The sequence below is a fragment of the Thermothelomyces thermophilus genome, chromosome 3, assembly GCF_000226095.1.
Source record: "Thermothelomyces thermophilus ATCC 42464 chromosome 3, complete sequence".
Taxonomy (NCBI): Eukaryota; Fungi; Ascomycota; class Sordariomycetes; order Sordariales; family Chaetomiaceae; genus Thermothelomyces; species Thermothelomyces thermophilus.
This window is the reverse complement of record NC_016474.1, coordinates 434,972-460,453: the sequence shown is the minus strand read 5'-3', so window position 1 is coordinate 460,453 and position 25,482 is coordinate 434,972. Positions and strand designations below refer to the sequence as shown.

General features: G+C 51.1%; 9 protein-coding genes across 9 annotated transcripts; 5 read left to right on the top strand and 4 right to left on the bottom strand.

Moving 5' to 3' along the window:
- The first annotated feature begins 869 nt into the window (after window positions 1-869).
- MYCTH_2303256 (uncharacterized protein) lies at window positions 870-1,880 on the top strand. Its single transcript, XM_003662488.1, has one exon. It carries the CDS (start codon window positions 1,048-1,050, stop codon window positions 1,777-1,779), a length of 732 nt encoding a protein of 243 aa, XP_003662536.1. The 5' UTR covers window positions 870-1,047; the 3' UTR covers window positions 1,780-1,880.
- Window positions 1,881-2,457: 577 nt separating this feature from the next.
- MYCTH_2061855 (protease) lies at window positions 2,458-4,705 on the bottom strand (the record flags this gene model as incomplete). The annotated part of the gene is made up of 3 exons (XM_003662487.1): window positions 2,458-3,108; window positions 3,217-3,694; window positions 3,792-4,705. The coding sequence occupies 3 exons, from the start codon at window positions 4,703-4,705 to the stop codon at window positions 2,458-2,460; spliced, it is 2,043 nt and encodes a 680-aa protein (XP_003662535.1).
- Window positions 4,706-6,336: 1,631 nt separating this feature from the next.
- MYCTH_2303253 (uncharacterized protein) lies at window positions 6,337-9,262 on the top strand. Its single transcript, XM_003662486.1, has 5 exons — window positions 6,337-6,914; window positions 6,986-8,288; window positions 8,344-8,408; window positions 8,472-8,604; window positions 8,709-9,262. The coding sequence occupies exons 1-5, from the start codon at window positions 6,526-6,528 to the stop codon at window positions 9,237-9,239; spliced, it is 2,421 nt and encodes an 806-aa protein (XP_003662534.1). The 5' UTR covers window positions 6,337-6,525; the 3' UTR covers window positions 9,240-9,262.
- A 1,490-nt stretch (window positions 9,263-10,752) lies between these two features.
- On the bottom strand, window positions 10,753-11,438 carry MYCTH_2126287 (uncharacterized protein; the record flags this gene model as incomplete). Its single annotated transcript, XM_003662485.1, has 2 exons — window positions 10,753-10,968; window positions 11,412-11,438. The coding sequence occupies 2 exons, from the start codon at window positions 11,436-11,438 to the stop codon at window positions 10,753-10,755; spliced, it is 243 nt and encodes an 80-aa protein (XP_003662533.1).
- Window positions 11,439-11,921: 483 nt separating this feature from the next.
- Window positions 11,922-12,800, top strand: MYCTH_2062247 (uncharacterized protein; the record flags this gene model as incomplete). The annotated part of the gene is made up of 3 exons (XM_003662484.1): window positions 11,922-12,214; window positions 12,278-12,459; window positions 12,586-12,800. 3 exons carry the CDS (start codon window positions 11,922-11,924, stop codon window positions 12,798-12,800), a joined length of 690 nt encoding a protein of 229 aa, XP_003662532.1.
- Window positions 12,801-13,252: 452 nt separating this feature from the next.
- On the bottom strand, window positions 13,253-13,732 carry MYCTH_2126285 (uncharacterized protein; the record flags this gene model as incomplete). The annotated part of the gene is made up of 1 exon (XM_003662483.1): window positions 13,253-13,732. One exon carries the CDS (start codon window positions 13,730-13,732, stop codon window positions 13,253-13,255), a length of 480 nt encoding a protein of 159 aa, XP_003662531.1.
- A 78-nt stretch (window positions 13,733-13,810) lies between these two features.
- Window positions 13,811-15,745, bottom strand: MYCTH_2303251 (uncharacterized protein). The gene is made up of 3 exons (XM_003662482.1): window positions 15,510-15,745; window positions 15,023-15,444; window positions 13,811-14,907 (listed from the first exon to the last, which is right to left on the bottom strand). Exons 1-3 carry the CDS (start codon window positions 15,703-15,705, stop codon window positions 13,873-13,875), a joined length of 1,653 nt encoding a protein of 550 aa, XP_003662530.1. The 5' UTR covers window positions 15,706-15,745; the 3' UTR covers window positions 13,811-13,872.
- A 631-nt stretch (window positions 15,746-16,376) lies between these two features.
- Window positions 16,377-18,401, top strand: MYCTH_2303249 (uncharacterized protein). The gene is made up of 2 exons (XM_003662481.1): window positions 16,377-16,814; window positions 16,918-18,401. The coding sequence occupies exons 1-2, from the start codon at window positions 16,479-16,481 to the stop codon at window positions 18,166-18,168; spliced, it is 1,587 nt and encodes a 528-aa protein (XP_003662529.1). The 5' UTR covers window positions 16,377-16,478; the 3' UTR covers window positions 18,169-18,401.
- A 419-nt stretch (window positions 18,402-18,820) lies between these two features.
- MYCTH_50019 (uncharacterized protein) lies at window positions 18,821-19,141 on the top strand (the record flags this gene model as incomplete). Its single annotated transcript, XM_003662480.1, has 1 exon — window positions 18,821-19,141. A coding segment is annotated over one exon (321 nt), but the record flags the coding sequence as incomplete, so codon positions are not given.
- Between the last annotated feature and the right edge of the window lie 6,341 nt (window positions 19,142-25,482).

Genomic DNA, 25,482 nt, shown 5'->3' with positions numbered 1-25,482 from the left:
GGATATAACGGGACCGCAGGCAGATGCCGAAACTGTGGCAGTCGACGGCGGAGGAAAAGGAAGGCGATTTCGGCAGTGTGCATCATCCACGAATCAAGCTTTGCCAAGGTAATCAAGCCTTGCCGAGACGAATTAAGCCTTTGCCGAGGGGTTACATCGTAGAGGAAGGCCTCTCGGGGGGCTTGCCTTCAACTCAGGGCCTAATACGACTTGCCCACTGGGGCAACGATCCGCAACCAGGACTCGCGTGTTTCGGCTCCTGATGGGCCCTCCACTCCACCGCCGACGCTACGGCCGCGCTGATGCTATCACAGCGACCCCTCAAGCGCCCGAGGCGACGCATAATTAACCCAACTGGCAGAGCAACATTGGGGTCAAGAAAACGGCACGCAAGGTACGTGTACCTAGGCAGCCTGTAGCTACATACATGTGCCCTGCATACATGCATCTCTTCCTTCTACTTTCGGGGAGAACGAAGGGGTCGTGTCAAGGCGACCTTCCATATAAGCTGTTGTTGTCCGCAGCACGAAGCCCTCGCTAATCGGCCTTATGCCTCCTTAGGGCATTGTCAAAACTCGATGGCAGCTCTCAGAGTCGAGATGGCGGGTCACTCGGAGCGCCTTCGGCTCCCGCCGGACGCCGTGATAGCATGCCTCCTGCGATCTAGGGAATAGCGTCCAACGCCATGGTCGAGGTCGGGGATGGCAACGTGCCATCTGGCGGCGCCGCTGCTTGGCCCTCGAGAGCGTTGACGACGACGAGACAGGTCACCACCATCACCATGTGGATGCTTCGAAGGAGACACACTCTCGCGCTCTGTCTCTCTCCCCCAAGCAACCACGAGTATAAAGGGGCCACCAACAGACCGACCGGAATCACCGTCCAAGAGGATTCTAGCTCTCTCATCAAGGCTGCCACATCCCCAGACATCACAGCCCACAGCTCACAGCTCATAGAAGACATTTCCCTCGCGCCTCTGCTCTTTTGGTCTCTCCTGCTTTCTCTCTCCTTCCCTCCCCTCCCCTACCTATCTTGTGTCTTGAGATCATGAAGCTCGCCGTCCTGATCGCGACGACCGCGGGTCTCGCCGCGGCCCTGCCGCAGGGCGTGGCTCGTCGCGGCGTCGGGCGGCCGCTGCACCACTCGGGGCCCAACATCCGGAACACGACGTACCCGCAGTACTCGTCCAACTGGGCGGGAGCGGTGCAGATCGGGACCGGGTTCACGTCTGTATACGGGACGATCACGGTGCCGTCGGTGCACGACAGGAACCCGAACGCGGCGGCGTCGGCCTGGGTGGGCATCGACGGCGACACGTGCCAGCAGGCGATCCTGCAGACGGGCGTCTCCTTCTACGGCGACGGCTCGTTCGACGCCTGGTACGAGTGGATCCCCGACTACGCCTACTCCTTCTCCAACTTCCGCCTGAGCGCGGGCGACCAGATCCGGATGAGCGTCGAGGCGTCGTCCAAGAGGGCCGGCGTGGCCACGCTCGAGAACCTCAGCACCGGCCAGAAGGTCTCGCACACCTTCACCAGCACCCCGTCCACCCTGTGCGAGACCAACGCCGAGTGGATCGTCGAGGACTTCCAGGAGGGCAGCAGCCTGGTCCCCTTTGCCGACTTTGGTACCGTCACCTTCACAGACGCATACGCCACCGGCTCCAGCGGCACGGTCACCCCCTCGGGCGCCACCATCATCGACATCAAGCAGGGCAACGAGGTGCTCACGAACTGCGCCACCAGCGGCTCGGACCTGACCTGCTCGTACACCGGCTAAACTGGCCGCTCTGGGCATGATTCTAGCAGCGAGTGACGGGCTCGGGGCTTGGGGGTTGTTCCTTGCTACGAACTGCTTAATTACTGGTTGGTGGTTATGGTGATGTTGCTAAGGGTCCAACGAGGCGTGTGTTTCCTTTTGTTTTGGGGGTTAACAGTGTGAAGGAGCAAGGGAAGGAAATCTCTCAGAGTAACGTTACGCCCAAGTAGCGAATTCGGAAGGGTAACAGAACCATTTTCCTTGCGAAATGTCCGTCGTGCTCAGTTGAGTCGCCCATTGCGCCCTGATATGCACGGGGAAAGACGAAATGTTTGACGGCGCCCGGCTCCTAAATATGTGATCACAGCACTTACCACCCGACATACTCCGTGCTCTTCTCAAAATTACCTAATACCTTACGGAAGTAGGGGTCGTCTGTCTTGATTGGCAAGCATTGTCAATTGCTTACTTATAGCGTCTCGGGGAAGTTGTCCAGCCTTCTTTCTATGTGCAGCTTCTGGCCCCGTCTCTGCCGCTGTGCGGTGTTGTAATTAATCAGGGGTCGTAGCAGATGCAACCAGGACAAGTCGCGTCGGTATGCTGATAAAGCCGCATGTCTTCATGGTCGTTGGTTCACTCATATAATTATTCGGGGGACATCTCTTTCATATAATTATAATCAGGTACTTGGGACTACCCTCAACCACCACTCACCGGGCCCGATCTCGTCCAAGCGGCGTCGCTCAACGCCGGCAGCTTCTCGACCTCAACCCACTTCTCATCGCGCTCCCAGTACGACAGCCGGCCGTCCGTGCCCTCCGTGATCATGTGCAGCCTCCCACCAAAGCTCCCCTGGAGCAGCGCCCAGACGCGCTTCACCCCGGTGCCCGCCGTCTCGACCAGTTCCCACCTGCCCGCCGGGGACCCCCCTTCTGCCCCCGCGGGCGGGGCCTGCCCGGCCTCGAGGTCGTCGTTGGCCCGCTCCCAGTGTTGGACGCTCCCCCCGACGGCGACGGCCAGCTGGAACCGGCCGACGCTCGTCTCGTTGGCCGTCCCCGAGTAGTCCTGAATCATGACGGGCGGCGAGCCGGGGTCCACGACGCCGGAGCCGCCGAACACCTCCCCGGCCGACCACCCGGCCGCGTCCGCGCCGGGGCGCCAGAAGAGCTGCAGCTTGCCGTCCTCGCGGACCGCGACGGTGTAGATGTTGCCCCGCGAGGCGCCCTGCTGCCGGTCGTAGAGGTTGAGTCCGGCGTTGGACTGCACGAGCGCCGGCCCGCTCTGGGCGATGCCGCTTGCGATGGGTGAGTTGGCCAGGGTCCAGGTTGTGCTGTTGGGTGCTTGTTGCCACTTGTGCGATCCGCCGTTAGCACGTGTACCTTTTTTTTTTCATCTTTTCCTTTTCTTTTACGGAAGATCTTCCTTCGTTAATTATGACTTCCGGCAAGATATGCTTACCTCGTTCAGGGTGCCGTCGGCGTGCTTGACCACCATGACCAGAGTTGAGCCGTCGCTCTGGGCGAGACCGGGAAAGCCGTCGATCTTAGTGCCCTCGATGGCCGAGACCCGGGACCAGCGCATCTCCGACTGTCTGTATGCCCACTGTTGGACCACCTGGTTCTCATCCAGGCTCACCGCGTGGAAGTCCCGGTTGAAGGAGGTGCCGAGAATGGCAGGCTGGCCCACGAGGCCGCTGCCGCTGCCGCTGCCCGAGACCTCCAGCACCTTGCTCCATTGGGTACTGTTCCCATCGCGGGAGACGTGCGTGAAGCCGGAACCCCCGGCCTCGCTGACGAGCAGCTCAAAGTTTCGGTGCGTCTCGCCGTTGCCGGATTGCATCATGCTTCCGCTCTGGTGCTTCCTGCGTGTCCACGGGTCCGGGTTGACATTGACGAGCCCATACTTGGTCCAGTTGTCGATGTTGGCCTCGCCGTACCTGTATCTGTTGTCAGTTCCCTGGATGCGGATAAAATTACCGAGAGGCAAACGATTTTGGAGGGGAAAAAAAAAAAGCAGTGGAACCCCTGACTTACGCAAAGTAGACAAATCCCTCGTCCCCCCATCCGGATCCCCATGAGTTCTTCATAAGCCAGGCCTGCTTCTCGTCGTCGTAGCCGATCACGATGGCGAGGTGGTTGCCGTCCGAGCCGGAAACGCCGTCCCACCGGTACACGTCACCGCCGCTTCCGCCGGCCGCGGTCGGCTTCCACGAGCCAAAGTCGTCGTAGAGGACAAAGGTGGCGATGATGGGCCCGTACTCGTCCAGCCACCGCTTCTGGTCCTCGACCAGGCCGAGGGCCTGGTAGTAGGGAATGTGCGTCGTGCGCCCGGAGCGGTCGTCGCAGTGCTCGTAGGCGTGCGCCGTCGCCTCGTAGGGGTCGCAGGCCCAGTCGGCGATGCCCGGGGCGGGCCGGGTCGGGTCGGCGACGAATTCGGGCCCCTGCCCGGCCACCCAGGCCAGCGTGTCCTCGGCGTTGCCCACGCTCTCGCACGCCGCGCCCACCCCGTCGTGCACGTCGGCCTCGCTGCGCTTGCCCCAGACCCCGTGCTCGATGCGCATCATGGACTCGATCAGCGCCGCCACGGCGAACGCCCAGCAGCTGTTACAGGCGCCCTGGTCCTGCGGTGTCGTGATGTAGTTCTGGCCGTCGCGGTTGCGCCAGTCGACGGATGCTGGCGGGGAGGAGGAAGATCCCGAGACCTGTACCGAGTAGACTTGATTGTCATATTTGCTGCTGCTGCTGCTGCTACTGCTGCTGGTCGTGGTGGTGTTGGTCTGCCGCAAGGCGTGTTTGTAGGGAGAAGGCGGTATTGAAGACCAGTCAATGGGCCCGATGGAAGATGCCGGAACCGGCTCCGGCCAGGGGATCCGGCGCGGGCGGAGCGGGTTGGCGATCACGCCGGCCGCCAGTAATATTGCCACTGATCGCTCCCACAGCCAACACATCATCGGCGTTTGCTGAGGATCGAAGGGATGAAGATCTTGGACCGTTTCCCGATAGATACCCCGGGATGTTCACCGCAGCCCCATAGGTAAAGTAGGTATAGTTATATAACTCGGCTCACTACTTTGTTTGTTGCAGTAATTACTCTGTCCGGAACCAACAGATATATTACCTGGCACCACCCGCTCACTTTGATCAACCATGACGGAAGCGGAAGATAACACCTCCATTCTCTAGTCATATTCCATCCGCAATCCGCCTTGAATTGCGTGTGCACTCTGGTCTCCACAAACGGGTCCGTTTGGTGGTGAACCCCCTATTCTCCATAACTTTGTATAACCGCAAAAGCCATTCTTCCTCCGAGACTGCCAAACTCGGCATCTCACTTTGTTGATCATCTATGCGCAAAACCTGGCCCGCGGCTTGAGCCAGCGTTTTAGACATCCCACCAATTACCTAGCCCGCCTGCGCGCGCATTCCTTCTGGGCAATCGCCTGTTGATCTCCCGACGTGCCGTCTGAAACTGCAAAAGTGACCCACTAAGACAATAAGTGCAATACACAGCAGTAACCATCCATCACCACCCAGAGGCAATCGACCACCGTTTAGCCGGCGCCCCCTGTCCCCCGGGTTACATCGCCGCCACAGAGGCGTCAGTGACCCAACCCTGCGATCTCGGTTCCGGGACATGAGCAGACGTCATTCTGGCCTTCATGAAAACGTCCTTATTCTAACGATTCGAACAGTTTGCTCAACTCTGGAGTTGATATCCAAGCTCATCATACCCTCCCTGCAGCGGGGAGATCACGAGAGGAAATGCCTGCTAATTATCACCGGAAGAGTAGCGTGAGTCCATGATGAACTAGTTACGGGAATACCTAATTAATTAGTATTCATCTTCTTAACTTCCTTCACGACTTCCAGACCCTCCTCTGGAACAACGATCGCATAGATCATTAATTAAACAGAACATGCTCCCTCAGGATTGTCGCGCATATCCCGGTCAAAGAGCATGGTGTCCTTGAATTGTCGGGGACGCCTCGTAATCATCAAATTTACAGAGAATTACCACTACTGACTCATTACTAACTATAGTTACTCTACGGGTCCTGAGGTGACTCTTGATGTCAAGATAACCAACTGCAGATGATGGATCAAATCCTATCAGACGCTCGTCGTTGTTCACTCTTATCCAGACCGAGAACACACCAATAGGCGGTGTCGCTGGTAGTGGCCGCGCAGAGCACCCACCAGAAGACCGGGGCTTAGTTCTTGACAGCCCAATCAGGCTCGGCGCCCAGAAGGATTGTCGCGATTTTTAGCCCTTCATAGTGGCTTGACACGATTCGCCCCGGCCGACCTAACCATCACGAGCCAAGGCCGCCCCTCCCGACCCTTTCTTGTCGAGACACGTCGCCGGGCAGCCCGGTTCTGGCTGACACGAGCCCACAGTGGTCTCTTTTGGTGCCAGCAAGCCTCGCCGAGCCACGCACAGGATGCCGTCTCGCCCTTCACCTCTGTCCAATGGCCAACTCCACGTTGGTGGCTTCTTTTGTGGCCTGGCTTTTTTTGATTTTATTTTTTTCTCGTGTCAGCAGGGGTATGGTTGGACGCGCTACGACCGCGACTCCCGAGGCGCCATGATAATACAAACCACTACCTCGTTCCTCGGACATTTTGCTGTTGATTTCTTGAAATAAACATTATGTCGCTTCCATAATATTCTTGGTTGTGTTCTTTCTGCTTGTTTGCTCTCTCTTTGTACGAGTAATAATTATTATTAGCGAGTTCTCAGGGTCTCATCATGGCCTCACCCATAAAAATGACAACACACGATACCTCGTCGGCGGGTTTCCACATGGCCGACTTCTCGTCGTTTCTGTCATACCTCAGCGATGCTGTCACGGCAGCATGGCCCGACAGATTTGCAACGCGGTACAGGAAAGTTAAGGTCCTGCTTATGAGCTGGGATAGGGATGACCTCGGCGTGGAACCTGAAGCCAGGAAGCTCGAGGCCGTCTTTAGGGGTCTTTATCATTACGACACCGAGTACTGGAAGATCCCATCGAGGCGGTCGGCCGTCGAGCTGTCGCGGAAAGTCGCCGATCTCGTGGACGAGCACGGCCAAGAGGGCAACCTGCTAATCCTGTACTATGCCGGCCATGCTCGGCCGAGCGAACAGCCGGGAGGGAGTCCCGTGTGGGCGGCCAAGTAAGTAATCATCATCCGTCTCTCTTGTTGTCCGTACTATCCAGTCCTCAACACGACTGACCCAGAACCAGCCGGGGTCGAGACTCACCCACGGTGCAATCGTCAATACTGCATTCGTTCCTCGGAGAGGTCGATTGCGACGTCCTGCTGCTCCATGACTGTTTCCACCAAGTCCAAGAGAACAAAGGCGCGTTCGTCGGGCAAGGTGTAGTCGAGACCTTGGCGGCAGCAGGCGGTGCTGAGCCGGCGCCGACCGAAGCGAACGACCACCACTCGTTCACAGCGTCACTGGTCCAGGAGCTTGCGCATGCCGCGCACACTGCCGACTGGCTCTCGGTCGTAGAGCTCCACAGGAGGATCCTCAACCGGATGCACGCCTGGACCGCGACCCTCTCGTTCAGAGACGACGCGTACTCGGTCGTCCAGGTCGACCGCCGCACCGGGCAGCCCATGTTTGAACAGCCGCGCCGACGAACCCCGGTGCACTCGTTTCTGTCGAGGAAGCCCAAGACTATCGTGCTCACGCCCCTTCCGCACCAAGTCCAGGAGCAATCGGATAATGAGTCTCTGCTTCTGCTAAACCCTCCCACCCCTCAGTCACAGACGACTCCGACGATGGGCCCTGCCATCTTGGTAACCTGTCGGCTCCGGGATCAGCGCGTCGACACGGAGAAGTGGAGGCAGTGGCTGCTCGGCGCGCCGGAAGAAGCCAAGGGCATCCAGATCTCTGCCCTCTTCCCCGGCTTCGGCGCGGTCCTGATCCTCGAGCTGCCCCTAGCTGTCTGGGATCTCCTGCCACCGTCGCCCGCCATCTCGTTCATTGCCTACACCACGGGCAGCAACCATATCTCCGAGTTCCGCCGAGCTCTGCTGGGTTCGGACGCCGACGACTCTTCTTCCGACACGGCCGAGTACGAGTCAGATGGCGATGATGGGTTCGGGCCTGGGAAACACCACAAGAAGACCGGCCGCAGAAGAATGCGGTCTGGTCGGGAGGCAGACGAGACAACAACACAGTACCGTTCCTCGCTGTGGCCCGACTTCTTCGAGAACAATCGGGCCTCGGATGACTCCGCTGAGCACACGCCGTACTGCCTGACCCTGGCCGAGATGCAGGGAGACGAGAAGATGAGCAAAGCCGCGAGGGTCATCCGGGCTTTCGTGCAAGAAGCGGACGAGCCGTCCAGCCGGTACATTTCCGACGAGATCCAGGAGTTCTGCGCCCCAGCAAGCTTCGAGGCCCTGTCCTGCGATCCGGAGGGTGACCCGGACCTCGTCGCCATCCTCGACGAGCCCCGGTCGAACGGCACGCACCCTGGGGCGCATGGCATGAAGTTCCTCACGCGCGGCCAGCTCTATGAGGCTCTAGTATCTGTAAGTCACTCCAAGCAACCCAACGGGTTGTCGTCGTTGCTGATCGAGCGACCAGAGGGCTGTGCCCCAACTGATCGACACCGAGTCGAAAGACGGCAACTCCTCCGAGAGGCGACTCATGTGAGTCCCCTGTGATTATCTACCTTTCATCATGTCCATTCAGCTGTGACCTGACACCGTCAGTTACACCACTAATCTGGATCCCGCCACTACGCTGGCCCTTGCCGCGGCCGCTCCGGAGCGGCACGCTCTGCCGCTGAGGGACTTCGTCTACAAGCATCTGAGCTTTCAGTCGGACATGGACGTGAGGCTCCATGTACGTCTTCTACTCCTCTGTTTATCCTCTTTCGTTTTCTTCTCTTTCCTCCACTAATTACCGTTGTCCTTTGTTGCTGGCACCATATCCTGACACCTGCACAGTCCTCCGGGGTTCAGGGCTTTTCGCTCTCCTTCCACCTGCCCTTCTTCGCATGGAGACAGGACAGCCACCCCTTCACCGATCGTCGCCGCGGCGGCGGGCATAACGGGCCGCTTCGGGGCTCGAGGAACATTAGCTTCCTGAACAAGTCTGGAGAACGGATCCAGACTTGCATCCACGAGGCTCAAGTCTCGTGCCTGATTGTCGGTGTTGACAACCGCCACTGGACCGCGTACGGCGTCTTCGACACGTACCATGACGGAGGCGAGAGCCGGCACGACGTCCGGTCGTATCAGACCACGCAGGGAGGAGCCGCCATGGATCCGCTGACTTGCGGCCGCCACATGGCCGACAGCTCGGTTGCGGACGCCAGAGAGTATTTCCTTCGAGCCATGGAGTCTTGCGTGCGGGAGGTCAAGGAAGAGTGGGAGAACACGGGCAGACAGGTCATGAGAGCGCTGAAGCATCAGGTGAGTCTGGGGACGGGATTTTCCCTCACGATGCATGACCGCACGAATCGCGCGCAGAAGTAATTAAAATCTGACCTTGAATCACTGCAGCCCATAAACGACGGCTCCCGCAAAGCCCAGCGGTTTGCGGACCAAGCGACTCAAGTCGTGGAGCAGCTGAGCCACAACCTAGCCGCGACCCTCTCGACATGGCAGCGGTTCAAGGAGACGGACCTGGCCGACTACTTTGACCTTGACGACGACTCCACGGCCTCGGCGATCCGTAACATCGATGCCGACGTCCGCGACCTCGCCGCCCTGCAGTCCGCCCTGCAACACCAAGCAGACACCCTCAAGCTCGTCGCATACCAGGTCAGTAATTATTTCCCTCCTCCCTAATCACCACCTTTCCAATAATTAATCACCTACCCAACCTTCGATGCCAACTCGATCACGTAAATAACCTGCCCCTTCACGAACACAACAACTGATGACAAAACCCCACGCCGGGTGCTCCTTACATAATTAACAGGTTTCGACCCTGACCGCCCACCACGCAACACAAACCTCCAACGCCCTGCTGACCGTCGCCGTCTGCTTCCTGCCATTCACCCTGACCGCCCTGCTGCTGCACCACCACCACCACCACTACCCCGCGCTTCACCTCCCACCGGCGGCGGTGAGCGGCTCCGGCGCGGACCAGCAGCAGCACGCCGCCGCCGCCGCCGTCGCTACTCCCGCGCTCTCGCCGTTCCCGCCGCCCGCACGGTACCTCCTCGCATCCGCCGCCGTCGCCTGCGTCGCCGCGGGGGTGTTCCTCGTCGTGGCCCACGGGGCCGCCGCGGGCGACAGGCTGAGCGGGCTGGTGCGCGGGGTGCGGGATGCGGTGGTGGGCGGGGCCGGTCCCTCTTCGCGCTTGTCGGGGGGGAAGAAGCGCCCCGCTGCTGCTTGGCGGGCCGGGTCCCCGACCCCGACCCCGATCTCGCAGCGGATGGGGTGGGGGTGGGGGTGGGGATGGGGATGGGGTTGGGGTGGCTCGTCGTCGCCGTGGTCTTCGCCGTGGCAGTGGGCCGAGGCCGGTGTGGTTGGGAACCGGAAGGGGAGGAGCTACAAGCACCTGCCCGGGGAGGCGGCCGAGTCGGAGGAGGATGATGCCATTGGCAGGGGCAGGGGGTTGCCGTTTTGAGGGTTGATGCCGAAGATAGAGTAAGAATCAGGAGAGGGGGGCGAACCTCGGTGGAGCAATGTCACACTCCTTTGGGGAGGTTTCCTTTGTCAGGCATATTATTACTTTCTGTTATTATGCTTCATTGTTTTTCTTTCTCGCATGGTATAGCGGGTACGGTCATTCTTGGGTGCAATACAGCGTACGGACATGTTTGGGTAATTAATATTCGCATCGATTTGATTACAAGCATTTTACAGTGTCTGTCTACTCCCTACGTTGCTGTCACCTGTTACCCCGTGGATATCACCAGGTCAAAGGTGAAGTACGCCATCACTGCACGCCTTCAACACCTAATTACTTCGGCTTCTCAGAGCTTTGGCCCCCCCAAGCCCCCACCACCAGATTCAATTTCACGCCCTTCCTGCCAGCTTAGGCATTCTCGTTGCTGATGTACGACACCAAGATGACCTTTGCCGCGTTGTTGACACCACACCTGGGCCGACCGAACCGTGTAAGCGCCATGGAGTAGTACAGGTCAAGGTTGGACTCGCCGCGGGCTCCGGAGTCCGAGTTGGGAAGAGTCACCCTCAATTGATGCCGCCGAGCATCGGGATAGTGCCGTTGTGGGGATCTTGCGGCTGTCGTCTGAAACGGAGAAGAATCTAACTCTGCTGGGCAAACTCAACACTACCAAGACTGTTATCCTGGACAAGTTCACGACCATTAGGGATACTAACCTCGACTCGTGGCCTTAGGAAACTAGGTAGTTGGAGAGAATACGCCACAAGGGAGAACGAAAATGAAAGCAGAGAATGTATGCCATTGTTGATTTCTGCTGGGTGTCTTCCGAGAACTATTGGACCTTCCTGGATTGATGTACTTGGGGGTAACGGATGTATAATTGTATGAACTTAGATTAGGTAATAGGTACAGTATAGCACATATTACTTCCCTGGATATACTAATGGCGGCAATATTTGAAGGGGCTGAAAGTCCCTGGATCATGTGGTAATAAATTATGATCGGTAGTAAGCCTTGTTCATAGAAGCCCCTGCACATACTTCGTATATGTAAGTTCTGATCCGCACCGCCTTCCTCTTCAGACTCTGCCACATCGTGAACCTTGACTCACAGGCCCCGTTCTCAATTCTGGCACCTGATTGCGTCTTAGAATACCTGGAAATCTATGCTCTTGTTAAGGCCGGGCTCACCGCCCTTTGCCCCTCCAGGCTCTAATGTAATTGCAACATTTTTTCTTTTTTTGTTTTCCAATTCTGGCATATGGCTCACCTAGCGAAATCAATAGAAAGGAGCAATACGGGGAACGGAAAATCCCAGGAGCTCCAGGGGACCGAGCACGCACCAAGACGCGGACCTACTTTTGCCCGCCACTCGATGACTCAAAAATGTTTGAGTGTGACTCGACGAGCGCCCCATTGATGGAGAAGAAATAATAATTAATATATATAACTATTAATCGACTGTGACACCTTGTTTCTTCTGAACAGGGACGCCGATAAACCTTTTCAAGCCTGTCCAGCTCCAGTAATTACCGCAGCATTTGAAAGCCATTCTCTAATTAAGCTTCTTTCCTGAATATGGCTCCCACGGCCGCCACCCTGGCCCTCTCGGCCAAGCCACATGTGCACGCCCTCCTCAAGCGCCTGCACTCCGCCTCGGAGGCCCAGGAGAAGTCCCTCTCCCAGTCGTGGTTCTGGTTCAAGCGCCTCCTCACCTCCCGACTCTTCACCTGGAAATGGGACGCCTCCGCCGACGACCACATGCGCGACAAGTTCGTCGCCCTCGAGGAGGACAAGTGCCACTTCATGTACCTGCTCGTTCGCGGCTCGGGCGCCCTGAACGTCGTCGAGGCCGGCACCAGCTTCGGCGTGTCGACCATCTACCTCGCCCTGGCAGTGGGGCAGAACCTGGCCGACCAGAAGGCCCTGGGCAGGGACGTGAGCGGCAGGGTCATTGCCACGGAGAAGGAGCCGACCAAGGCCGCCCGCGCCAGGGAGCACTGGGCCGAGGCCGGAGACGAGGTGGCCGGCGTCATTGAGCTCCGCGAGGGCGACCTCCTCGAGACTCTTAAGAGGGACGACATGCCCGAGCAGGTCGACTTTCTCCTTCTCGACAGTACGTTCCCCATCTCTCTTTACTTGTTTTAATTTCTTGATTCATAGTGTCCTTTTTCTTTTTTTGTCCTTTCAGCCCTCGGAGGAATGAGGAAGAACAAAACTAACGGAATACTAATTAATACAGTCTGGACCCCGTTGGCGCTTCCCACCCTTAAGATCGTCCAGCCGAGACTCAAGAAGGGCGCTATCGTCCTTGCCGACAACACAACCATGGCACGGACGTGGTACAAGGAGTACCTTGACTACATTCATGACCCCGTAAACGGTTTCAAGACCACCGAGATTCCATACTCCGGCGGACTGCAAATGTCAGTTTACCTGCCCGGTGAGGTTAACTGATTAATAGGCGACAGCCGTTTCCCGCGCATATTAGGTACTTTTCATAATTAATTGTACTGTACCTCGTTTTCGTATGCATCTAAGCATGCTGTTACAACGAACAACTCCATCGGGGATGTGAAGCGCAAACCATCAACCTAAGTAATTATGAATTCCGTTAATTATTTGGTTATTTCACGCAGTGACAGGTATGTTCTCGGATTGGATGTTATCATTGTCAGACCGATCACAACATGTCATGTTTTTTTATCAATAATTATGCTATTATTCGCAGAGTTTCGAAGGGTCTCCCTCGTTGAAAACTGTATCCGTCAATGTATCCGGAACCAAGTTGTCAGTCATCGTGAGCGACACAGATCCGAGACGACAGCCGGCTGCTCTGCTTAGCGGGGAGAGCAGTCCAGATTATCCTCCCATGTCAGATCGGACCCGTTCCTGGAACATTTCCAGCGTTACTCCTGGTCCGCAGTCGCAGCGGATCCTGTGATGGCTACTTCCCGGTTATGCAGAATGGTGTCGTCTCGAAGATTTCCCTGCTTTCCCGCCAGCCCCTCTTGACAGACGCGAAGCTCAGCGTCGGCCTGAATCCGTTTCCCCTGACCCATATTGGCCTGACGACAGACGATCGCTCCGATCCGCCGACAGCTAGATCTAGGGGCCTCAACGGTGAGTGACCCGTCTATCCCCATCTCTGGTGCTGCCTCCTTGCTGACGTTAAGGATGATGTAGATGGCGGCTCGGGACTCAAAACGCACTTCGCCCCCCAGATGCCTGTTAATTATCCAAAACGCTCGGTCGAATGCCTCGCTCGCCGCTCGCGATGGTCTGATGCTCCACGCGGGTATCGACCGTGCGCTGATAATGCACCGCAGGTGTAACTTGATCACAATCTGGTGTACCATGACAGTCATGGAGAGGAGCGCGGCGAACATTGCTCACAAGCTATGAAGAGTACACCGGTCAACTCAAGAAGCTTGCAGGCCGGAAAGCAAGGCGGGGAAAGACAGGAACAGCTTAGGGTTCGTTCGGTTGATGCTCTCGCGGTTAAGACCTTTCTTACTCCCCTCGTTTTTCATTTTGTTTGGGTGTGCTCTATGATTGCTCGCTCCAGCGCCTTCTCCAGCTCCCGTACAAATATCCAGACGTCTTCAAACCGGCAGTACATGGGCACCGGCGCGACGCGCATCACGTCCGGCTTCCGCACATCCACCACCACGCCGGCCTCGGCCAGCCTCCCGCTCACCCGGTCCAGCAACCCGGGCCTCAGCAGCAAACTCAGCTGCGACCCCCTCTCGCGCGGGTCTGCGGGCGTGAGGATCCGGAACGCCGGCTCACCCGCCTCATTCCGTCTTCCCGTCACTCCGCTCCGGTCCAGCAAGTCGAGCAGCAAGCGCTCCAGGTACCCCGTCAGCACGACCGCCTTGTCCCGCAGCGCCCGCATGCCCGCGCGCTCAAACAGGCCCAGCGCAGCCCCGACGCATGCCAGGTCCGCCGCGCTCGGGTTCGACACCTGCCACCCGTGTGCGCCCTCCGCGGGGCGGAACTCCTTGGCCATGTCGAACCGCGTCGCCTTGTCTGCGCCGTACCACCCGGACAGGCGGGGGACGTAGCGCGGCCCCGACGGTCGGTCACCATTATTATCATTATTAGCACTATTATTAGAGCCGGCGGTGTCGTGATCGTTCGCACCGCCTTCGCCATCGTCTTCTTCCCGACGAAGCCGGTGATGCCGCTGGTGGACAAACGCGCCGGCGATGGCGCCCGGCCCGGCGTTGAGGTACTTGTAGGTGCACCACACGGCAAAGTCAACGCCCCAGTCGTGCAGGGCCAGCTCGACGTTGCCCACGGCGTGGGCCAGGTCCCAGCCGACGGCGGGGATCCCCCGCGCGCGCGCGTGCGCCGTGATGCGCGCCACGTCCAGCAGCTGGCCCGTGTAGTACTGGATCCCCGGGAGCAGGAGCAGCGCCGTGCCGTCGGCGTGCTCGTCGATCACCGAGAGGATGTGTGCCGTCGACATGTACTGCGTCTCCGGGTCGTCTGGGTGGATCTCCACCAGCGAGGTAGACGGGTTCAAGCCGTGCCATTCTAGCTGGGAGGTGATGGCGTACTGCGCACGAGTGTTTGTTAATTAATTAACTAGATGATGTTCCATGAGAAGAGGAGAAATGTGAGATATTATCGGATCAGAGCGAGAAGGGTAGAGGGGGAGGGGGGAATCCTACGTAGTCGCTAGGGAAGGGCTTCCATTCGACAATGATCTTGTGCCGCTTCTCTGTCGGCTGGTAGAAGCTGGCCATCATCAGGTGCAGATTCACGGTCAAGGTGTTCATGTAGATGACCTCGCTTGGTGACGCCGCGCCGACGAGGTCCACCGACTTTCGCGCACAGTCCGCGGCCATGTCCTGCCAGGCGGTCAGGGGAGAGTTGTCGAGCGAGGTAAAGTGGCCGTTGACCCCTATAGACGCCCATGTCTCCAACTGCGCATCCAGGTGCGTCCGGATGGACTTGGGCTGTGCGCCGAGGGAGTTCCCGACAAAGTAGATGGCTGGCTCTTCATCCTCGGCGTTGCCGCTGCTGTTTTTACTGCCGTTCTGCTCCGTACGCTTCCCTTCTCCGTCGAGCGTTCCAACTCGCTTATGCTCTCCTGGGCGCGGCAACGTTAGTATCTAATTATTAATTACGTTTATCGAAAGCAAGGGGCTCGCATACCGGGCAAGGTGCCCGTAAGGGCTTTTTTCCGCAAGGAACCCTTGGTTGGAATGATGAAACTGTCTCGAAGAAAACTGAGCTTATCTTGGGCATCCAACCGTCTCGCATACTCCCTCGAATCAAAGTTGCTGGGAAACTCGGGCTTCTTCTGCCCGGCCCGGAAAGCATCGATCAGGGATTGGTATTCGGCGTCCATGGTGCGAAAAACCACATAGAAAACAAGCCAAAGTATTGGGAGATATCGGTCTCAAATTCAACACTCAACACGGCGTAAAAAAACAACTTATAAGCTGTCTATCGTTTGTTTACTCCCCCCGAGTCCCTGATTCCGGTCTTGCTCCGAGCCGGCTCCGGGTGGGCCACGGTTAATGCCGGGACCCACTTCTCCAGCAGCTTGCCGATTTTTCGTTCCGTCTTCCGCCTTCCGCACCTCCGTTCCGGGAGGGCCATCCCACTCTAGGTCCACTTCATCTCGGTTACTCACCTGCAAACAGGCAAGTCTATGTCGTCCTAATGCCCCCCTCGTTTGACTCAGAGTCAATCCCCAACGGATCAAGGTAATCGATGGAGCGGGTAGTCGTTTGTCCCTCGGTTTCCGTCATGGATGGCGTGATATCGAAATTCTGCTGGGGAACAGGCGTTGTTTGTCACGGCGTTTGTGATGCATATGACATCAAAAATGGCAGTCGACCGGCATCATCACTTCCCGGAAATCAGCGGAAGTACTGGGGTCACTGCGGAACTAACGGAAAGAATAGTAGTCGGGCGGCGTCATCTATTACTTACACGACCTGAACTTAATTACAGCGTCCTCCTTACTTGAGCACATGGATAATGCGTCTTGTCTGCATTGCTTCTTCAGGTCTTCTCGACTCCTTCTCTCGGTATCGCATACCCGAGGCAAACAACTAATTACCTTAATTACTATTCGTTCTGGGTTCTACTTTTCTTCAATCACCCGAAGCCCTCATGTCTCCCTCAGAAACACTCACCTTTAATAATAGCCGAGGAGGCAGCACAGAAGTGCTGCCGATGCCACTGAACGAGTATGCAGTCACATCAAACGGCTTTCTACCAGAGGAGCCGCCCCTCAGGAAACTCCCAAACCCCTACTACGGCCCCTGGGAGTTGCTGGTCGAGTCTCTCCCAAACGCATTGGCAAGCAGGACGCTGCGAGACCAAGTCCACCAGCTCCCCATCCTTTCGACAGACCGCCTCACCGCGGAACCCGAATGGCGCCGAGCCTGCGTCATCCTAGGCTTCCTCGCGCACGCCTATATCTGGGGCGGTGACACTGCCGCTGAGGTAATTACGGTTCTCATCCCCGCTTCTCATCTTGTTGCTACTAATTAATTACTCTTCATAAATCTTTCACCCTCCCTGCTCTAACACTGCCCCTCGTCATCAGACCCTACCGCCCCAGATAACTCTGCCCTTCCTCGCCGTCACGACCCACCTCGGCACTCCTCCCGTGGCGACCTTCGCCTCTCTTAGCCTCTGGAACTTTGAGATCGCCTCCACCAGCACCAACACCGCCAGCACCCCCAGCAACACAACCCCCTCCACTTCTGTTCCGGACCGCGACCTGGATCTAACGGACCCGGACGCGCTCCGCGCCCTGCACACCTTCACCGGCACGGCGGACGAGTCGTGGTTCTACATGGTCTCGGTCGCCATGGAGGCGGAGGGGGCGCGCCTGCTTCCCGTCCTCCTGCGCGCGATGCACGCCCTGTTCGCGGCCCGAGACCAAGATGTTCCCCCCGCCACCACCACCGCCGCCGCCGCCGCCGCCGTGGCGTCGCGGGCGCTGGGCGAGACGACGGCGTGCATCGGGCGGCTGGGCCGCCTGCTGGACCGCATGGACGAGCGGTGCCGGCCGGACGTCTTCTACCACCAGATCCGGCCGTTCCTGGCGGGGAGCAAGAACATGGAGGCCGCAGGCCTGCCGAGGGGCGTGTTCTACGCCGAATCGGCGGAGGGCGAAGGCGAGGCAGAGGGAAAGGCCAACGGGAAGGGCGAGTGGCGGCAGCTGAGGGGGGGCAGCAACGGGCAGAGCTCGCTGGTGCAGTTCCTTGATATCGCGCTGGGGGTGGAACATATCGCAATGGGCAGCAGCAACAGTAGCAGCGGCGGCGGCGGCAGCAGCAGTAATAGTATTAATTCGGACCCGAAGGAGGGAGGTGGAGGTCAGGGAGGGAAGCCAGCCGTCGGCTTCCACGAGGAAGTGAGGGGGTACATGCCGGAGCCACATCGCAGGTTTCTCGAGGACGTGGCGGCCAGGTACCCCGGGGGCCTGAGGAAGGGAGTGGAAGAGTTGCTGGCGGCGGGCGGAGAGGGAAAGGGAGGGCTCGGTCCGGAACTGACAGAGGTGCGGGAAGCGTTTCAGACGGCGACGAGGGCGTTGGCCGAGTTCAGGAATAAGCATCTGCAGATGGTGACGCGGTACATCATCATCCCATCGCGCCAGCAAAACACGAGACGGGAAGTCAACCTGGCAACGGCGTCGTCGAAGCTGCGGGCTTCCTCCTCCGCCGAGGCGAAGGAGACAGTGCCGGCAGGCGGAGGAGAGCTGACGGGTACCGGAGGAACGGCGTTGATGCCATTTCTGAAACAGACCAGAGACGAGACCTTCCAGGCTGGGCGCCTAGAATACCGATGAGAATATAGGGAGAGTTGCTCCGCGGGTGGCGCGTAGCTGCAAGGGCCTTTGGGTACCTAGCGTAATTAATTATCTCCTGTATGACCTTGAGTAAGCTCGGAGTCAAGGGATTAGATAAGAGGACTAGGAGTATCTGTAGCCTGTTAATGAATGGATGTTCATGCTGCAGCTGTGGTCGCCGATGGGTTCTTGCAAACGAATCTCACTTAACTAACACACCCGAGAAGGAAGAAAAAGAACAACAATCGAAACGACAACAGGAAATATTTCCCCCTCGTAACTCGCTACGGATTCGGAGTAGAAAATTGAATCTGACAGAAACACATTCCCCCAACTGATTGGAGTGGGGTAATTAAGGTAGGGTAGTCGTCTCTGTTATAGCAATCGTGATGGCCAGCTCCTGGGCCTAGGAATAGAAAGGCAGTGGCATTCCATCCCGGCATAGTCAATGAAATACATTGAGCTGAAGAGCGGGTTGAAGAGACCATGTCAAGTAGGCGATGTGACTTAACTACCTTACCTACAGTCAGGGGTCAAAAGTCCCCTGCCACCCCACCCACATAAACGCGTTCCACGACAGAGACGCGTACCCAACCTTCTTTTCTACATCCTACAGCTCTACAATATAGAGCCCAAACTATACAATTTTATATCCAAATTGACGGCTGACCATCGCGATAATAGGGAATTAAGCCCTTATATTCGAGTTACTATTTGCAGCCTTATATCTGCAGAATATAGCAAGCGATCTCTAGTAACCCTGTTTAGTGTATCTCGACCGGCTATCTACCATACCATTGAACTCTGGAATTCTTATAACACTTTTAAGTCTCTACCTCGAAGCGGCCGTCCTAAGGTTCTTTCGCCTTCGGAAAAGCGATATATCCTTTTAATAATTAAAAAGGAACGATATATAGCAAGGAAGGCCCTCGTTAATACGATTAGGAAGAAAGTATTACCTTTAACTATTTGACGATTCCTCCGAGTATACTATTTATATAAATAGTAAATAAAAAAGAGGATTCCTTTGATAAAAGAGCTAGTAAAGGATAGATATAACTTTGTATATAATTAGTTAGAAAAAACTAACGAATTAATTTAAGTAAGTTAAGTATAGTATAGTAATTCTTTTTAGTATTTCTAACTATCTTAGACTATCTTTTCTAACGAGTGTTCTTATTAAAATAATACTTTAAATCTAATTACCTAGATATTCTATTTTCCTTTTAAGAAATATAACTATGGATTTGTTAACTTGAAGAACTATATAAGGGCAAATATTATAATTATAGTATAAAGGGTAATATAGATAGGTAGTTAGAGTGAGCTTATTATCCTAGAGAGGGATCTAAGTACTTTATACTATAGATATATAGCCTAGTCGTACTAGAAGGCTCTAGAAGAGGGCCTTCTACCTTATTATAATAGAACTCGACACTTTTGGCAAGATAACGCTCCTATATATATCTATAAATCTATCAAATAGTAGCTCTTAGTATAGGGGATTTTCTGGATTAAATGGCCCATATATAGCCCTAATTCGAACCTTATTAAATATATATAGGCCCTTCTTAAATGGAGGCTATATATAATGTTCCTAGATCTATAGAAGTTAAGGCAGAATGGGCTAGATATTAAAGAGTTTACTAAGTACCTATAGGAGGTGTAGTAGGCTATTAATTAGAGGCTAATTGACAAGCTAATCTAGGGAATGCCACGTCGGCTAGCTATAGTCAAAAGAGCTAGGGGGTAATATATAAAATATTAAAGTTTAGAACTAGGGCTACTATCTAATGTAAATAGTTTTCCTATATAATTTGTAGCTATTAAGATATCCTATATTGAAGTCTAGTAGTAAAAATGTAAATAGCTAGGGATAGGTAGGGTAGTATAAGACTTTTGGCACCTTATTGTAATTTGTTATAAGAATACTGCTTTTCCTAGTATTAGTTAGTATTTTATATTTGATTATAAGAGGCATTAGCTATACTATTATTAGCGACTTGCTAGGTATATATATACAAGTATAGTCAGAGGTCAAAAGTCTCTTACCACCCTACCTATATGAATACGTTCTATAATAGAGACACGTACCTAACCTTCTTTTCTATATCCTATAGCTCTATAATATAGAGTCCAAATTATATAATTTTATATCTAAATTAATAGCTAACTATTATGATAATAGGGAATTAAGCCCTTATATTTAAGTTACCATTTATAGCCTTATATCCATAGAATATAGTAAGCGATCTTTAGTAACTCTATTTAGTATATCTCGACCGGCTATCTACTATATTATTAAACTCTGGAGTTCTTATAATACTTTTAAATCTCTACTTCAAAGTGGCTATCTTTAGATTCTTTTGCCTTTAGAAAAGCGATATATCCTTTTAATAATTAAAAAGGAATGACGTATAGTAAGGAAGGCCCTTATTAATATAATTAAGAAGAAAGTATTACCTTTAACTATTTAACGATTCCTCTAAATGTACTATTTATATAAATAGTAGGTAAAAAAAAGGATTTTTTAATGAAAGAACTAGCAAAGAATGGATATAACTTTATATATAACTAGTTAGAAAAAACTAATAAATTGGTTTAAGTAAGTCAAGTCTAATATAGTAATTCTTTTCAATATTTCTAATTATCTTGGATTATCTTTTCTAATAAGTATTTTTATTAAAATAATATCCTAAATCTAATTACCTGGGTATTTTATTTTTCTTTTAAGAAGTATAACTATAGATTTATTAATTTAAAGAACTATATAAGGGTAAATATTATAATTATAGTATAGAGGGTAATATAGGTAGGTAGTTAGAGTAAGCTTATTATTCTAGAGAGGGATCTAAGCACTTTATACTATAGATATATAGCCTAATTATATTAGAAGGCTCTAAAAGAAGGCCTTTTACCTTATTATAATAGAATTTAACACTTTTAATAAAATAATACTCCTATATATATTCATAAATCCATTAAATAGTAGCTCTTAATATAGGGGATTTTCTAGATTAAATGACCTATATATAGTAAGCTAGTGCTAACCCCTCCTAGGGCACTACTTAGTACCTCTAGGACCAAACCTCTGTCTAGTTAGATAAGAAAGAGCGTCAGCTCAAAATGTCTAGGGCATCCAAGTATTCGCGGTTATAGCAGGTAAGTCCGGCCATCCGGATAACAATGACGATAAAAGCGAAGGTAGTAATAGCGATGTCCTTCTAGATAGATATAGGAGAGTCCACTTATATAGAAAAAGATACTTAAACTTACAAAAGAAAGAAAGACTACATCTTGTCACTTAGATCTATTAGAGTAAACAAGTGTTAAAAGCTATCTATTATCCTTATCTCTCTATCCAGCGCCCCTAGATAGGCAACCCCTATTTATACCTATATGACGAACCTAACTTAGACTTCTTCCGAAAGGGTTTAGACGAAGGTAGATTGAGTAGGACAAATAGGTAGGTCGTCTAAGGGATTCGGTAAAGCCAAAGGGTTTACAATAACACTAGAGTTGTCTCTTATAGTAATTAGCAATACTTAGTATAAGTACTGTGATTGTGATTGTTACTACTAGTAAACTCTCAAAGTCCACTTAACGAGTGACTAGCTAGCTATATATATATAATTGTCTACCTCCCTTTAATAGTTATTACTAGTACTATTTCTTCTTTTACTCTATAATTTCGTGTTATTGACGGTAATATATTATTATCACTAGTGAAGACCTTAGTCTTGGCGGTAATAATCTTCTGATTGGTCCGTCAAGTGATTAGCTGTCGGAATGTCCTATGTCCTGGCTACAGCCTGCTAGGCCATCTATATGCTTATCTATAACATGATGCCCTTCCTTTAGAGCTTTCGACCCGAAAGCCCTCTTAGGCTGTTTTAAATAGTGCTAACACCCTTTGCTTGTAAGTACTACATTCTTCCTGTTTTTATGTTATAGTCGCTATATTGACAAAATGCCGGTAGAGAAACGGAAGTCGTATTCTATATGTTATCGTGCTTCCCTTGCTTAGAATATCGCTAAGAACGGTTTTATTATTATACCTTGCTTTAGGTACGCGTCGTAAGGTCTTGTCTATAAAATGATTATACGTATAAAGCGTTACAAGGCCTGTATTTGTCAAGGTCATTCTTGTAATAGCTCTAGCATCCTGCTTTCTTCCTATAAGCTTATCTCCTTTTTTTTTATAAGTACTGTAATTCCTGATATTTGTTCTAGTAGATTGTATTCTCTAGGAGTAGCGTTATATTAAGGATACTAAATGTTATACCAAGCTTAAGTTAGATAAATCCTAACGCTATCTAGAAGAAGCTTAATACGAGTTGTCCGAAAAGCTTATACGGCTCTGGCGTCTTTGTTAGTAGAAGGAGTTTTTGGTAGAGAAAGGTGCCGATATGGTAGCGTATAGTCTGTTGACCTTAGACGAGTTAGAGGTAGTTAAGCGGTAAGAGCAGTAAGAGGCGCCTACTATACCCTCGTTAGAGATTAATAATGTTATTAATACTGTTAACTAGAGCGTCATCTTTGGTTCTGTCCTAGGTTTTCCTTTAGTTAATCTAGGTTCTGCTGGTAGAACTATTCTAGTTTCTTAAGGTAGTTTAAATTCTTGACTAGTTTCCATAAGTTATCCTCTAGTCTAAAATTAAGCTATTTAACTAGATATTATAGTTCCTTGTTAATGGTATATAAATCTAGAATTTCTTTGATGTTCTATTCTTCTTCCTTGTCTTCTGCTTCGATATATATAGCAACTTTAGCGTTTTTCGGTACTAGTTCGAGAAGTGAAATATAAAAAATATCTATCTATAGTTATATAGATAACGGTAATAATAGTTAGTAGTTAGATATCGAAATTTGTTCTTTAATAACGAAGGGTCCGACCTTTTTAAAGTCTAGCTTTATGCTTGGTCGTTTAGTTTGTAAGTCTCGTGCGATTAGGTAGACTTTGTCTCCCCTCTCTAGGCAAGGTCCCTCGAGCCTATATTTATTGTAGTAGTTCTTTATTCTAATCTTGACAAACTCGAGTTCCTTTTTAAGCTTTTTATATAGTATATACATTTGTTCTACTTTGACTGCTGCTCTCGGCACTATGACCTCTGGTCCTTGCCTAAGGTCTACTTTATATCTATAGTTCGCGAAGAATGGTATGACTTTAGTTATTTCTATTAGTGTTATATTATAAGCGAGTTATACTATTAGTAATAATATGACCTAGTTATCTTGCTAATAGTTAATATAAGAGCGGAGGTACTGCTTAATAACTTGGTTTAGTCGCTCTGTTTGTCCGTTAGTCTGTAGGTAATATACTATTAATAGCTTACTATTAACGCCTAATCGTTATATTAACGCTTGCTAGAACTTTAATACGAACTTAGTATCTCTGTTAGTAATCTATTCTTATAGCTAAGCATATATTAATATAACTTGCTAATAGATCACGTCTACTAACTGTTCCGCTGTCTAGGACTCCTTGTAGGGAAAGAAGTATACCTATTTAGTTAGGTAATCTACTATAGTAAGAATACTATTGTAGATTACTCCTATAGCCGTATCCTTAGATTCTAGTAGCTTTATAATAAAGTCTATTATAACTAAACTCTATAGTTTATTAGCTGTTAATAGTAGCTAAAGTAGCCTATATGGCTTATATCGTGCTATTTTGCTTTGATTATAAATATCGTAGTTCTATACGACTTCCTTAACTTATACTATTAATTATAGAAAGTCGTAATGTTTCCTAACTTGTATAATAGTCTTTATAACTCCTTTATATCCTCTAAGTTTCGACTCGTAGAGTTCTCGAATCATTCGTAGCTATTAATCCCTATCGTAGATATATACTTTGCCTTAGTACTAGAGTTTCCTATCTCTTTCTTCTACTCCGTTAGGTACTAATAGTCTAGGTACTACTTAGTATTATACCTTGTTAATCCTTTCTTTTTAAAAGATTATATAATACTCTAGGAACAAGTTAAGTAGATTATCTTCTACAGGTATCTATATTTCGTGATATAGCATTCTATCTGTTCCTTTCTTAAATAACGGTAGTATTGTTTCCGTTTGTCCTTCCGTGTGATCCGTTCGTCAGCTTAAGATGTCTGCTTGTATGTTCTCTTTGCCCTTCTTATAGTAGATCTCAAAGTTAAATTCTATAAGGAATTCTGCCCATTGTATTTGTTATCTATTAAGTTCTTTTATCATTATAAAGTATTATAGGTTCTTATAATCTATATATATCTATACTAGTTTAGTCGTGCTACTAAGGTATAGTCGTTATTCCTTAAAAGCTTTAATAATTATAAGTAGTTCTTTGTCGTAGATCAGATAATTAAGATATAGTTTATCGAGCTTTTTTAAAAAGAAGGCTATAGGATATAGCTTTCCTTGTCCATCTTGTTATCCTAATTGCCCTCCGATAGTATAGTCTAAAGCGTCTGTTTCTACCTTAAATGGCTTCTTAAGGTCTAGTAGTATTAGTACTAGATCTTTAGTAATGGTATTATAGATTTATATAAATGCTTGCTTGTATTGTTCTTCCCATTGGAATTTAGTATTCTTCTTAGTAAGTTTATATAAAGGTCGTACAATCGCTCTAAAGTTCCTAATAAACATCTAGTAGAAGTTTATAAATCCGATAAAGCTTCGTACTTCTATAACTGATATTAGTTATAGCTAATTCTTGATAGCTTTAACCTTTAAAGGTTCTATCCGAATTTGTCCTAGGAATATCTTATATCCTAAAAATACCGTTTTCCTAACATGGAATTTGCTCTTTTCCTTGTTAACTAATAGTTTATACGTATATAGCGTGTCTAGTACTACTTTTACATACTTCTAGTGCTTATCTATTGTCTTAGAGAAGATAAGTATATTATCGAGATAATATACTATAAATTTGTCGAGAAAGGGGCAGATAGTTTGATTAATTAGGGCTTAGAACGTTACCGGCGTGTTTATAAGTCCAAATAGCATGACAAGATACTTGTAGTAGCTATAGGGTATCCTAAAGGCCGTTTTCTACTTATTGCCTTCTTTGATCTATATATAGTTATAGGCTAATAGCAAGTCAAGACGCGTAAAATATTAGGCTCCTACTAACCAATCTTAGAGCTATAAGATTAGCGGTAATAGGTATTAGTTTTTCATAGTCTATTTGTCAAGTTACTAATAATCGATATATAACTATAGCTTTCTGTCTTTCTTAGGTATAAACAAGATTAGGTAGCCTACTAGCAATATTAATAGGCAGATATATCCTCTTCAAAGGTTCTCCTCTAAATATCGCTTAAGTTCTTCGTT

What these genes read in the sequence shown, in the direction of transcription:
- MYCTH_2303256 (XM_003662488.1), top strand. Translation starts at nt 1,048, where the DNA reads ATGAAGCTCGCCGTCCTGATCGCGACGACCGCGGGTCTCGCCGCGGCC.
- MYCTH_2303253 (XM_003662486.1), top strand. Translation starts at nt 6,526, where the DNA reads ATGACAACACACGATACCTCGTCGGCGGGTTTCCACATGGCCGACTTC. An exon ending in AGTCCCGTGTGGGCGGCCAA is followed by an intron (nt 6,915 to 6,985) that starts GTAAGTAATCAT and finishes ACCCAGAACCAG; the next exon opens with CCGGGGTCGAGACTCACCCA. An exon ending in TCCTCCGAGAGGCGACTCAT is followed by an intron (nt 8,409 to 8,471) that starts GTGAGTCCCCTG and finishes TGACACCGTCAG; the next exon opens with TTACACCACTAATCTGGATC.
- MYCTH_2303251 (XM_003662482.1), bottom strand. Translation starts at nt 15,705, where the DNA reads ATGGACGCCGAATACCAATCCCTGATCGATGCTTTCCGGGCCGGGCAG. An exon ending in CCTTACGGGCACCTTGCCCG is followed by an intron (nt 15,445 to 15,509) that starts GTATGCGAGCCC and finishes TGCCGCGCCCAG; the next exon opens with GAGAGCATAAGCGAGTTGGA. An exon ending in AGCCCTTCCCTAGCGACTAC is followed by an intron (nt 14,908 to 15,022) that starts GTAGGATTCCCC and finishes ACTCGTGCGCAG; the next exon opens with TACGCCATCACCTCCCAGCT.
- MYCTH_2303249 (XM_003662481.1), top strand. Translation starts at nt 16,479, where the DNA reads ATGTCTCCCTCAGAAACACTCACCTTTAATAATAGCCGAGGAGGCAGC. An exon ending in GCGGTGACACTGCCGCTGAG is followed by an intron (nt 16,815 to 16,917) that starts GTAATTACGGTT and finishes CCTCGTCATCAG; the next exon opens with ACCCTACCGCCCCAGATAAC.